Consider the following 14,011-nt stretch of genomic DNA (forward strand, 5'->3'; position numbering starts at 1 on the left):
CACTTCCAAGTGGTTTGCTGACCATGATATTACTATGCTTGATTGGCCAGCCAACAATGCCTGACCTGAACCCCATATGGAATCTATGGGATATTTTGAAGAGAAAGATGAGAAACAGTCGATTCAATAATAGTCGAGCTGAAGGCTCAGTAGTGCCTCTGCAGTGCCACAGGCATACAGATGTAATTAATTAATTATTAATTAATTATACATGAACATACTTTAAAGAACTTGAGCTTTTCTGTTTTGCAAATCCTTTTTTTTGATTGATTTTAGGAAATATTCTAATATTTTGAGATACTGGATTTTTGACTTTCATGAGCTGTAAGCTCTAATCATCAAAATTAAAACAAAAAAAACTTTTGAAATGTTTTAATTTACATATAATGAATCTAGAATATATGAAAGTTTCACTTTTTGAAATAAGTTACAAAAAATTTACTTTTTCACGATTATTATTATATATAATAATGTATATGTAAATGCATAAAACCATGTAAATGATCTGGATTAAGATTACTCAAAATGTAAAAATAAATCATAAATCGTTTTTCTCAAATCGATAGCTGTGGGCTAAGATGAGATGAGTTGCCTCCAAATGAAGACAAACTTAAAAAGAAAAGAAATAAATCATTTCTTAGAATAGTTTTTAAGTTTTTTTTTATAAACCTTCTCATTACTGGTTTATGGATATTTTTATAGAACTTCTTATTTAAATACAGTGGGTATTCCTCAATGACTCAACATATTTATTGATATGATACAGCTTACCACTAAAACTGAACCAACTCTTTTAATATTTCTAAGTACGATGACCATACATCCTCTTTTCCCTTGCTGGGATTTTCTAAATCACCTGTTTAGGTTTTGGCTTTGTTTTCTTATTGTTTTTATACTTGGAGATAATGACTGAAAAGTAGCTAGTTTGACCAATAGTATTCATTGCACATCATAGTGTACAAGAAAGTGGGATCTACAGAGAACAGTCAAGGCAATGTAAATAAATGTACATATAATGTATGAGGACTGTAGAGCGGCCATCAGTAGGAAAACAGAGCCAATTGTACCCCCGATTTTGAAATCTCGGTCAGGACATGTCTGGGAAACAGTGGACATATGGTCACTATTACTGTCATATTTGTATGGCCCTACGCATTCTTCTAATTTCAGTTTGTAGCAGGCTTCCATATAACATTACATCAGCACATTAGGCATTACATTAGGCAATTTAGAAATCCCAGCCAGTGAAAAGAGGATGTAGAAATATTAAAAGAGTTGGTGCAATTTTAGTGGTAAGCTTGTAGGCTATCATATCAATAAATAGGCTATGTTGAGCCATTGGGGAATACCCATTTGTATTTTAAATAAAAATATAAACAAAGTTTTTCTTTTTAAGATATCCATAAACCAGTAATGAGAAGGTTTATAAGAAACTGACTATTCTAAGAAATGTTTTATTTCTTTTGTTTTTAAATTTGTCTTGCATTTGGAGGCGTACTATCACTCTTTAGGTGAGCAACTCATCTCATCTTAGCCCACAACTCGATAACAAAAAAAAAACCCCGCTTTAGGCTATTTATTTTGAGTAATCTTAGTCCATATCCTTTACATGGTTTTATACAATCACCAACATACTTGTATTTTATATTATGAAACATAGCCAACCTGAAATGTGGTTTTGCTTTAAAATGTATTTTATCTGCCATGTAGAAAATTAACTTAATACAAAATAAGCATTTATTTAGATTAAACTGTGACAACCATTGATTCATTGTACCCCACTCTCCTCTACATATTATAAACGGACAGAAATTTTGCAATGCTACCATGTCAATACAGTTTCTTGAACTTAGTTCTGAGTGTGAATTCGAACTGAATTAGCCACATACCTATAATGTAACTACTGATGTAACATTTTATATAATATTGGTGCCTTTTGTCATGATGATACAACAGTCATTTCCTACACTCCATTTACTTTTTTCTCTTTTTTTATTAATGCAAGGAAAGACTACAGAGTTGACATTTAAAATATGTTTGTGCATAATACACAAAGTATCAACAATATACATTGTCAACTGAAAACAAAGATTACAAGAGGAAAAGTAGGAAAAAATAAAAGACAAAAACAAGAACTTGAGGGTAAGACATTTAACTATCAATTATAGTATACAAAATAAAGTCATTGCAAAATGAAATAGTTCTACTTGCTTTCTTACTTTCTGACAATGAAATGGTGTTTAGATCATTTTTAAATTGTTTAAAAAAACAAGAAAATGCGGTATGTTGTTGGTAAATTAAAAAAGAAAAGAAAAATAAATTTAATTTATAACAAAACAAGCATTGCTTTTAGAGTTCATAATGTCCTAAAATAATTTATTTGAATGTAATAGATACATCTTGCTGGATATCATTAATTAATGAACCAATATTTTTCCAAAGTTGTTATATGCAGTATAATGACAAGTCCAGAATAAATGAAACTACACTCCATTTACACGTGGTCACGCAGAAGTATCGTGACGCTGTTATATCAGGACAGGTAACTGCGCATGTGCGTGCGTGGTAGACTCCGCCTCTTCAGGATCTCTGCCTGTCAGTGCACTACGTTTCGGGAAGCGCAAAGAGTAGAGTGGAGCAAGCCTTTCCAGGTAAATGCTTAAAAAGAATAAAGATAAATTAATCTTTACCTATTTTATATGTGTGTAATTTGCTACTCCTGAATGTATTAATGTCAAAACATGAATAAATGAATACCGCTTTTCGTCACGCTAAGTTCTTGCATGAATACACTGCTGTGTATCTAGACTAAATACACTTCTAATGCAACTACACTGTCCTTATTCGACTGACATTTTCTGTTTCAAAAAAAACAAAAAAACAACGATAAGAAAATTATGATCTGGACAAATTGTGGTCAAGCTCACCTTCAACCATTATCGAGGTTGCTGTCCCGGAGAACACAGACTTTTGCAATCATATGCAGTTATGACTTTGCTTTATAAGCCATGTGCTTCAACTCCATGTTCAGGTATTAAACTTGTTGTTTTTGACATGCATATAAGCTAATGTTTCTCTCGATTCCCAGGATAGACCTCTGGAAGTGACAGAAAGGAGAGGTGCAACATGTTGTTAAATCCAGTAATATCCAAGCTGAGTGGAAAGCTTGTTGTCCTGGCAAGCGCATCTCCACGACGTCTGGAGATTTTATCTAATGCTGTAAGTTTTTTGGTTATTTTTACTAGGTTTTTACATGGACAATGAACTTTGAATGATCAGTGCTTTCTCTTTTCTTCTTCTGCATTGATGAGGCAGGGTTTACGGTTCGAGGTGGTTCCTTCTTGGTTTAAAGAAACATTGGACAAATCCTTGTTTAAGAACCCATATGACTATGCAGTGGAGACAGCCAAACAGAAGGCTTTGGAAGTGGCTCACCGAATGCCATTTGTAAGTTGTATATTTCTGTATGTGAGTAAGTCAATTTTAGTTTCTGACCATTTACAATGTCCCCTTTATTCTGTATAACTGTATATGTGCTGGATTCAGAAACACTTGAAAAGTCCAGATGTTGTAATTGGAGCAGACACTGTTGTGGTAAGTAGCTGTATAATTCAATATAATATGATATTCTGTCCGGAAAATTGCCTTGTTAAATTTGTCTTCTCTTTTCGTCCTCAGACAGTTGATGGCTTGATCTTGGAGAAGCCTACAGATAAAGAAGATGCTTACCGTATGCTGTCTAGGTGCATTTATATTTTTTGGTTGTCTAAAGTGAGACGTTTATTGCACTCATGCAGAAACTAAAATATATTGAAATGATTGTATTTCAGGTTGAGTGGTAAGGAACATAGCGTCTTCACGGGTGTAGCTATTGTGCTCTGCCATGACAAGAGTGGTATGTGAAAGTTTAATGTATTTATTATTTTTACAATTAAAGTCTTGTATTTGTAAAATAGACAGATCATTATAAAGTTTAATCATTCTTCTTTGCAGGTTCAGATACAGACTACAAAGTGGTTGATTTTTATGAAGAGACAAAAGTAAAATTTGCAGAATTATCCGAGGAGATGCTCTGGGAATACATCAACAGTGGAGAGCCCATGTGAGTTTATGTGTATTGATTTTCATATGCAAAATTCATTGAAGGCTGTGATCACGTTTGCTGAGCATGTTCAGTAAATTTGAACTTGTTGAACCTGTGGAATTTGGACCTTTATAGAGTTAGTCATTTTTGTGTTTGCTTTGACGTGTTGATAATGACAAGGGAAAATTCAACAAAGTACATTTTTGAGTAAGGGAGTCCACTTTGAGTAAATAAATCAATTTTCTGTACTCTGGCATTTCGCCTGCCGTGCAAATTCTTATCAGTGATGAGACTGACAGACATATCTGTGCTTGACAGGGACAAGGCTGGTGGTTACGGGATCCAGGCTTTGGGTGGCATGTTGGTAGAGTATGTGAAAGGAGATTTCCTTAATGTGGTAGGCTTCCCTCTTAACCACTTCTGCAAGCAGCTGGGATTGATTTTTAACAGCCCACCTGAAAGTCCAGCCCACAAGGTCAAACGGGAATCAGATGAGGCCTGGACTCTGGTTAACAGTCTGTCTGAAGGTGCCGCAAACGAGGAGGTTGAGCTATTGGAAAATGGTAAAGATGGCAGTCGGATGTCAATGCAAGAACAGAATGTGATTGGGACGGAGTGCAGCAGACAGGACATCCCCCACAGCATCATCAGTTTACTGGATGGGTTCAAAGCTTCAAAGGTAGTCATGATTCTTTAAATTTTAAAGAATAGTTCATTAATTCCACTTATGCCAGAGTGCAAATTTGGTAAAAATTCTCCTCGTGTTCATCAATATTAAAAGCATATAGGTATTCAGGTATATGTAAGCATATGTATAGGTATACTGTATATACGCATATAGATTCATCATGAGCAAATAAACAATTACACCTACACCTACGAACTACACCTTTAATATTTTAACCTAATGTAGGTTTTAGGCTGTTATTTGTACACATGAACCATTAAAATACAAATGGTTTGCGTGAAATGTGTGGTAACTTTTCTGCAATGCATTTGTTTATCAGACTCTATTCACAGCATCCAAACTGAAGGTGTTTGATGTATTGAACAGCTCTAACAGTCTGACATTAGAAGAGGTAGCTGGCCAAATCAATGCCTCTGTTTTAGGCACTGAGAGGCTTTTGGAAGCTGCTGTCTCTTTAGGGCTTCTAGAACGGGTCAAACAGCAAAATACCAGTGGTAAGATTTATGTACTGCCGTTTTACTCACATAAATGGTGTTACTGTCGTAGAAATCGCATGTGGTTTTCCTAAATGCGAGTTCTGAAACCTCTAAGCTCATTGTCCATTTATAACTTACAAGCACTTTCTCTGTTCATTAAAGCAAGGCACTCGCATGCATGCATTTCCTCCTACTGATTGTTTATTACATGTTCTCTTCATTGTCATGTCTGGAGGTGGACTGTGAATGTAACATTGTTTATTGTCTGTTGCAGTGTATAGAAATACAGAACAGGCCAGTCGCTTCCTGGTATCAGACAGCCCAGAGTCATTGAATGGATACATTCTCCACTGCAATGATATGGTGTGGCCTCTCTTCAGCCATCTAGAGAACGCTGTCAGGGAGGGCACCAGCCAACATGAGCGAGCGTTTGGGAAGAAGAATGAGGAGGTGTTTCAGGTAAACGCGAGTTAAACGCATCTGCTTATATCACCTATGGATCATGCATTTTCAAAAGCTATTGACATTTCAGTATTAAGTAGAATTGCTTTGTTGTTTTCTAGGATGCCTACTACAGTAAAGATGAAGTTAAGATACGATTCATGGATGCAATGCACAGCATCGCAAGGGTGACTGGAAAAGATGTGGCAACAGCATTTGAACTTTCTCCCTACAAAACAGCTTGTGACATTGGAGGTATATGATTTTTACCTCAAAAATAGAGACAGATGGTAAAATAAAGGCTATCAATTGGTTCATTTTTAGGTAATTAAATTCATGATATACTGATTAATCAAATGCAGTCTATAACTTTTTTTTAATGGACAGCCTTAATATATCAGGTCAATTCAAAGTCAAATACATTTTAAAATCACCAAAATAAAATATTAAAAAGTAATGAAACTAAATTCAAATATGGATTAAAGAAAAAAATCAATAAAAGAACATATTCTCTCAGCTTTTTTTCTAACGTTCAGGATTATTCAACATTCCTCACTCTGTGACATAAAAAAAAAAAAACAGATCAAAACATTGCGTGTCTGACTTCCCATTGAGACGTGAGCAAGTGACCGCGAGAATGCACAGATAAGATGTGCAGAAACTACCGTCCCGCTGCTGTCTTGCATAATTTGAGATTTCACTAGAGCATAGTGCATGCATATTTTATTCTGAAAGCTTGTTCTCAAAAGTTGCTTATCTGAAAAGGAGTTGCAAGCTTGTTATGCAAATTATATATGCTTCTAATGACCAATTCTCTCAGGGGCTTTTTATGCCAAGGACATCTGTATTTATTGTATCCTGTTTATTCTCTTTACCTGCTTTGACCTAAATTTAGAGCTAGAATTTATTTTCCACACTGACAAAAAAAGTTAGAAACTTTAAAGGTGCTTAAAGGGTGAAGGGTTTCATTTTGGTGACACTAGAGTAACTAAATGGAATCATAAAAATAATAGTGTTTCCAAAATCTTCTGCCTTCTTTCTTTGTTTGGACAGACAGATAGTCCTGCAAATTCACTTAAACCTGATTCTGACATGAAATAAATATGCACTACCATTTAAAATGTTGAGGTTAGTAAGAATTCTTAAAAAATAAATACATTCAAATTCAGCAAGGATGCATTAAATTGCATTTAAAGTGACAGTAAAGACATTTACAAAGATTTATGTTTCAAATAAATGCTATTCTTTAGAACTTTCTATTCATTAAAGAATCCTAAAAAAAAATGTTAGAAAAAAGTTTCATAGTTTCTGCAAAAATATTAAGCAGCACAACTGTACAACATTGATAATATGAAGAAATGTTATCTTGAGCAGCAAATCAGAATATTAGACTGATTTCTGAAGGATCATGTGACACTGAAGACTGGAGCCATGGTTGCTGAAACTTCAGCTATTACTGTTTTTACTGTATTTTTGATCAAATACTGTAAATGCCACTTTGTTGAGCATAAGAAACTTTTTTAAAAACATCAGAAAATTCCAAACTTCTGAAGTGTAGTGTAGAGTTATGAATTATATATATTTTATGATATGAGCATTTTAGAAAAGCATTCTGTTCTCACATAGGTTGCACTGGTGCCGTGGCATACGAGTTTACAAAAGTGCATCCTGGACTGTCGGTTATTGTATTTGACTTGCCACAAGTCATTGAGATGAGACGCCACTTTCAGCCTAAAGAAACTGATGACAGAGTGTCATTTGTTGCAGGTCAGTGAAGACTTTATGTGAACATTTTTATAACGAAGAATTTTACAGTGTATTTGTCTCATGTATAATAATACATCCTGAGTAATGTGCAAAAGGCCTTTTGAAATTCTTGACTGTTTTTTTTTCACTTTTTGTTTTTCTTTTATTTGCACGATAGGAGATTTCTTTAAAGATGACCTGCCTAAAGCAGACCTGTATATTCTTGCACGAATCCTCCATGATTGGTCTGATGAGAAACTGCATGTATTATTGAGTAAACTGTCCAAAATGTGCACACCAGGTAAGTGCTTTAAAAAGTGACATTATTAAATTCTTAATGTGTAAGCCTGATTCTGAAATATCAAACTTTTTGATGCCAAGGACCCTCTAATAATATGATGATCCCTGTGCAAATGGCCCCTTAGCGCCCCCTGGGGGTATCTTCATCCCAGTTTGTTAACTCCTGGCCTACAGTATAAACTCTATCTTAACATTACTTGTTCCTTTTTAAAGTATTTCGAATTGTAAACATCTGAAGTCATCAAAATTACTGTTTTTTTTTTTTTTTTAATCAAGGTCAAGGGTTTAAATGTTTGGTTTATGAATGTATTGCTACCAAACAGGTTGTGGGCTTCTGGTGTCTGAGATCTTCCTGGATGAGGAAAGGAAAAGGCCAAGCCGAGCCCTGTTGCAAGCCCTCAGTATGACAGAAGGAAAGCAGAGGAGCCCCACCGAATACAGTGACTTACTGGAGAAGCATGGCTTCACTCCCAAACACATCAAACACACGGACAACCTGCTGGATGCCATGCTATTTGTGAAAGAAGACCCAAATGACAAAAGAACGTTACTAGGCTGTTCTTCAGCATCCATTGAGACTGCAGAACTTGAGTGATATAACGACTGCAGCATTTTGGAAACACTACAGTTGACTTATTCTAGCTCAATGTTTTAGCTGTGTTCAAATATTATGAACGTTTCTGACCTAAATGCTCGAAATAAGTGTTTGTACATGATTATTATTAATTACAGAAACAGTTTTTAACTGTGAATGTTGTATATTGAATTAAATATGGTTTTGAATCAAAAGACAGCGTTCTTGTCTTTAGCTAGTTTTTTATAGGGAGGAATGGGGTTTGTAGTCATATAGGGAATGGATTCAAGAGCTATCATAACTATGAGGGTTTTAAGTAAAAAGTCTAATTATACAGAGGTAGGCCTATAATTGGCACTGGTACTGGTTTTGTATGTTGGTTTACAGTTCAAATCTCATAGATTGGTATGATATGATACATGTAATCATTTAGAATTGTAACTAATATTATGTAATGGACAATTAATTATGAAGTTATTAATTAATAGATATAGCATGTCATGAAAATGTAAGTTCTGTGTTGTACACAGCGTCTTTACTCGACCCTAGTAATTCGGGAGCAAATATCGCGAGAAACCTCGAGAGTTAGCGCGGTGTGTCCTTCAGCATCCTTTCCGCTCTACCTCCTGCATCTGCCAGCACGTTCAGTATATTGTGTTTATAATACACTTAAGTATTATCGTCATGGCTGATGCTGCACTTTCTTTTGCTAAAGACTTCTTGGCCGGTGGGGTCGCAGCGGCTATTTCCAAAACTGCAGTCGCGCCGATAGAGTCAAACTGCTGCTGCAGGTGAGAATCAACATCTCGACTTCTCTTAACGCACTCTGCCGTGATGCATGCTAATTTATAAACCCCTTTCTTTCGTATTTAAGAATAGCGTGAATTATTTTGTGGCTATAAAGATGCGAACTGACTGTCCTTCAGAGGCCATATTTGAGTTGTCTGTCTGCAACATCCGCGTCCTTGGAGGATCTCAACATTTAAATTGTCATTTTAATACCTAGTTTCTATTCTGGCATTCTTTCACGTGGATCTTAATTTATAGATTTTAGTAACCCAAATGTACCGTATTTTAAGGCCAAACCGTGAATTTCCAGCAGCTGGTTGGGTGGCACATCTTGCCCCCTGCAGTCTGGTCTCATGTTGCAGGCCCAGACTTTATGCATTAGGGCTGATTTTTGCCAAGAAGGGCATCTAAAATCAGAAGAAAATTATGTCAGAACTAAATGCTACCATACAAATGTTTGGAATCCTCAAGATTTTGTAATGTTTTTGAAAGAAGTCTCTTAGGCTCACCAATGCTGCATTTATTTGATTTAAAATACAGTAAAAACAGTAATATTGTGAAATATTATTATCATTCGAAGTAACTGTTTTCTATTTTAATATATTTCATTTATTCCTGTGAATGCAAAGCTGAATTTACTGCAGTCATTACCAGTCTTCAGTGTCACATGATCCTTCAGAAATCATACTAATATGTTGATTTGCTGCCGGAGAAACGTTTCATATTATTATCAAAGTTGAAAACAGTTTTTGCTTAATATTTCTGTGGAAACTGTGATACGCTAGGCTACTGTTCAAAAGTTTGGGGTCAGTAGATTTAGCAGATTTAGTGATATTGAAGACATTTATAATGTTAAAAAAACACTTCTGTTTCAAATAAATGCTTTTCTTTCGAACTTCCTATTCATCAAAGAATATTAGAAAAATGTAGTATGGTTTCCATAAAAATATTAAGCAGCACAGCTGTTTTCAGCATTGATAATAATAATAAATGTTTCTTGAGCAGCAAATCAGCATATTAGAATGATATCTGAAGGATCATGTGACACTGATAATGGCTGCTCAAAATACAGCTTTAGCATCATCACAGAAATAAATAGCATTTTAAAATGTATTAAAATAGAAATTGTTTTATATAAACTGCTAAAAAAGGTTCTTTTAAATGGTAATAGTATTTCACAGTTTTCAGTATTTAAAATATTGCTCAAGGACAATCAAACGACAAAAAATCAATCCAGATATCATGTATCTCACAGTATTTTGTGTTTCACTTTATAGGTACAACATGCCAGCAAGCAGATCAGTGCAGACAAACAGTACAAAGGTATTATTGACTGTGTTGTGAGGATTCCTAAGGAACAAGGCTTTGCTTCCTTTTGGCGCGGCAACCTAGCCAACGTCATTCGCTATTTCCCCACACAAGCCCTCAACTTTGCCTTCAAGGACAAGTACAAACAGATATTCTTGGGTGGCGTTGATAAGCACACACAGTTCTGGCGATACTTCGCTGGCAACTTGGCCTCCGGTGGAGCTGCAGGAGCCACTTCCCTCTGCTTCGTCTACCCCCTAGATTTCGCTCGTACCCGCTTGGCTGCAGATGTCGGCAAAGCTGGCAGCAGCAGAGAGTTCAATGGGCTGGCCGACTGCCTGGCCAAAATCTTTAGGTCAGACGGCTTGCGGGGTCTGTATCAGGGCTTCAACGTCTCTGTCCAGGGCATCATTATTTACAGGGCCGCCTACTTCGGAGTCTATGACACTGCTAAAGGTAATAGGTTTGTGCGTCAGATGATGTGATTTTCAGGGTTGTGCGCTATTCAGGATTGATTTGAGACTGCCTTTCAAATTCCAGTGTATTTCTTGAATTTTGAAATCATTTGAATAGAGGAAGAAAACAAACTGCTGAAAAAGTAGAATTTAAAAATCTGAATAAAATAATAATAGATTTTAGTAGAACAGCAAATACATACTTTGAATCTTAGATTGACAAAGTCTTGTTTGAAACAGGGTTGTTTTAGTGATATAGTATTTATTTATAATTTGAATTAGTACTTTTTTTTTTTTAATAAATTGAAATGTAAAAAATTCTCAATAAAAATAACATTGGTTTTTACTAGAAAAGCAAATGCAAACTTTAAATCTGGGATGGACAAAGCCTTGTTTGAAAATGTTACATTTGTATTATATTATTTATATAATATAATTCATTCATTTATATTATATTATATTTATTAATATTTTAAATTAGTTTTTTTATGAATTTAAATTAAAAACAATTGTCAATAAAAAATAACATTGATTTTACTACAAAAGCAAATACAAACTTTGAATTTTGGCTTGACAAAGCCTTTTTTTAAACTGTTATTTTACTATTGTTTATATATTATTATAGTATTTATTAAAATTTTGAGTTAGATTTTATTGTTATATTTCAGTTTCCATTTTCATTTTAGTTTGTTTTAGTAATTTTGTGTGCTTTTGTCATTTTTTATTAGCTGTTTTTATATTTCTATTTAGCTTTCATTTATTTCTATTTGAGTTTTAGTAATTTTAGAACTTTAACTTCAGCCAGTTTTCCACAAGCTTCCGTTTTTGTTTTTTTTTGGCTTTATTTCAGTGAATGAAAGGGGGGGGGGGGGTTAAAAGCCCTGAGGTTTTCAGATTTATAGGTCTTATGGATAGAGATGCTTGAAATTTCACCTTTAAAAGATTGTATTTAGTTTATATGTCATCATATTTTTGGGGACCAGGGTGAAAGATCACTTCATTTCCCAGAATGCATTACCTGTGTTTTACACTTACAATTTAGTATTCAGAATTGCAATTCCTCTTTCTGTCATTCGAATTTAACTTGTGATATGGCCAGTTCAAGTCAAATTCACACAGCCAGTTCTTCAATTCTTCAAATATATAAGAAACATGCATGCATCATTGTGTGTGGTGCTGTGCAGGCATGCTTCCCGACCCTAAGAACACCCACATTATGGTCAGCTGGATGATTGCACAAACTGTGACAGCAGTGGCTGGCGTGGTGTCCTATCCATTTGACACTGTGCGGCGTCGCATGATGATGCAGTCCGGGCGCAAAGGAGGTATACAACAGACACACTCAAACATATGCACTGTTCTCCATCAAGTGTGCATTTATTTCAACTCAGGCCTTTGTCTTTTGTTTTCCCAGCGGATATTATGTACACTGGAACCCTTGACTGCTGGAGAAAGATCGCTCGTGATGAGGGTGGAAAAGCTTTCTTCAAAGGGGCTCTGTCTAATGTACTCAGAGGAATGGGGGGCGCATTTGTGCTCGTGCTTTATGATGAATTCAAGAAGTTTGTTTAAAAATATGTGCTAAAAGATAGTAGAATAGCTTTTACCACACAGCTTTGTCAAGCTTTAACCAAACCCTCTCCACTCCACACAGATGTGGTCTTGGTTAAATTGTGTTAGATGCCAAAAGCAATTAATAATTTTCATTAATTTTGTTTGTTGCTATGTTTTTATGTTTTGAAAATGCTCTGTCTTTTAATGATAAATAACCTATATTTTATTCAAAAGAAAGCAGTCAGAGAAATATTACAGATAAAATTCTAAAATTGGTAATATAAGGGAAAGGTGTTGTATATTTATGCTCAAAATTATTAAAAAAAAAAAAAAATATATATGAGTTTATTGATTTTATCTATAATATTGCTTCATAAATCTGAGCCATAGCCATCAATACCATGCAATACCACAACACCTCCTCAAGATGGCACAACGGCATTTTGTCTTGCATTCATTCAGTACCATGTTCTTGTAGTCGCTCAGCACAGTTTTTCTAGCCAAGGTCTGTGGTAACAAGGGTATACAATATCACTCTCAAGAAAAAAATGTGGAGTTCAAACACACAGAATAACGTTCCACACTTTAAACGTTTTCTCAAGTTGGGCTTGAAAAACCAACTGAGAGCTGGTGTCCGATGGAATCATAGACGTATTAAATATGACTATTTAATTCACAACAGATTTGCCCTCTATGTGTCTAAGCACTGAAAGAGAGCCTAGAAAAGTGTTCCAGCAGAGAATGTGTGGCTTTCACAGGCAGACCTTATGTGACACGAAAAGTGTATTTCCATGATTTCTCTTTTTGGAAGTCCGCTTAAGAATTTTCCATCTTGGATAATGAGGGGAGTCATATTTTCATGGTCATTTTCTTGTCAGTCTCAGTGTTTGGTTGCGTCAGGCTGATCTTGATGAAGTAGATCCCGCTTTTAGAAGTAGAAATGTGAGGGCAAGTAAGGAAGGACATTGTGAGTTCAGTAATGACACTGAAACGTTATACCATTTTTAGCATGTAGAGCTATTGTAATCTTATTCCACACTATATGGAGAGAAATTCTGTAAGACTACTTGCTGTGGTGTTTGAACACCAAGAATGCTTGTAAATTCAATAAAAGTGAATAGCCTACCCTATATGCTTTCATGATTTTCATTTTTAATTATTTAGGGTTTGTGGCAATTCAACGTTTATGAAACTTACTTTTAGATATTTAACCCCTTTTTAAAAAAAAAAAAAAAAAATCATTACACTGTGCTCTCAGATATGTGCTCTTGATTCTTATTGGTTGATTGTGGCTTTTAGCGGGCAGATTCCCAATATTCCCCATCAATCAATCACGGAAACCCTGCTCATTAATGTAACCATATTAATTGGCCTCCTTAATTGGCGTCTTTTTCAGTTTTTATTATTTTGGCTGTGTTAATGCAAACAGCATTTAGCCAAAATGTATTTTTATTGGAATTTTAATATTTCACCCTCATTTCTTTTCATAAACACATTTTACACTTGATAGGGTGAATTCAGGTAAAGTGGGTCATTTAAGTTTGATTGTACTGTGCTCAATGGGTTTGCACTACAATGAGAGCATAACAATGGTTC

General features: G+C 35.0%; 2 protein-coding genes across 2 annotated transcripts; both read left to right on the forward strand.

The window, feature by feature from the left end:
* Window positions 1-2,574: 2,574 nt before the first annotated feature.
* On the forward strand, window positions 2,575-8,515 carry asmtl (acetylserotonin O-methyltransferase-like). Its single transcript, XM_016562805.1, has 14 exons — window positions 2,575-2,651; window positions 3,089-3,219; window positions 3,316-3,447; window positions 3,547-3,594; window positions 3,679-3,743; window positions 3,831-3,895; window positions 3,994-4,102; window positions 4,403-4,763; window positions 5,092-5,266; window positions 5,523-5,707; window positions 5,812-5,944; window positions 7,316-7,456; window positions 7,614-7,736; window positions 8,059-8,515. The coding sequence occupies exons 2-14, from the start codon at window positions 3,127-3,129 to the stop codon at window positions 8,328-8,330; spliced, it is 1,902 nt and encodes a 633-aa protein (XP_016418291.1). The 5' UTR covers window positions 2,575-2,651; window positions 3,089-3,126; the 3' UTR covers window positions 8,331-8,515.
* A 49-nt stretch (window positions 8,516-8,564) lies between these two features.
* Window positions 8,565-12,964, forward strand: LOC107748177 (ADP/ATP translocase 3-like). The gene is made up of 5 exons (XM_016562879.1): window positions 8,565-8,569; window positions 9,025-9,100; window positions 10,376-10,862; window positions 12,046-12,186; window positions 12,276-12,964. The coding sequence occupies exons 1-5, from the start codon at window positions 8,565-8,567 to the stop codon at window positions 12,431-12,433; spliced, it is 867 nt and encodes a 288-aa protein (XP_016418365.1). The 3' UTR covers window positions 12,434-12,964.
* Window positions 12,965-14,011: the final 1,047 nt, after the last annotated feature.

Source organism: Sinocyclocheilus rhinocerous, unplaced genomic scaffold, assembly GCF_001515625.1.
Source record: "Sinocyclocheilus rhinocerous isolate Xijiao unplaced genomic scaffold, SAMN03320098_v1.1 scaffold289, whole genome shotgun sequence".
Taxonomy (NCBI): Eukaryota; Metazoa; Chordata; class Actinopteri; order Cypriniformes; family Cyprinidae; genus Sinocyclocheilus; species Sinocyclocheilus rhinocerous.

What these genes read in the sequence shown, in the direction of transcription:
- asmtl (XM_016562805.1), top strand. Translation starts at nt 3,127, where the DNA reads ATGTTGTTAAATCCAGTAATATCCAAGCTGAGTGGAAAGCTTGTTGTC. An exon ending in GCTTACCGTATGCTGTCTAG is followed by an intron (nt 3,744 to 3,830) that starts GTGCATTTATAT and finishes ATTGTATTTCAG; the next exon opens with GTTGAGTGGTAAGGAACATA. An exon ending in GCTCTGCCATGACAAGAGTG is followed by an intron (nt 3,896 to 3,993) that starts GTATGTGAAAGT and finishes TCTTCTTTGCAG; the next exon opens with GTTCAGATACAGACTACAAA.
- LOC107748177 (XM_016562879.1), top strand. An exon ending in GAGTCAAACTGCTGCTGCAG is followed by an intron (nt 9,101 to 10,375) that starts GTGAGAATCAAC and finishes TTCACTTTATAG; the next exon opens with GTACAACATGCCAGCAAGCA. An exon ending in GCAGTCCGGGCGCAAAGGAG is followed by an intron (nt 12,187 to 12,275) that starts GTATACAACAGA and finishes TTGTTTTCCCAG; the next exon opens with CGGATATTATGTACACTGGA.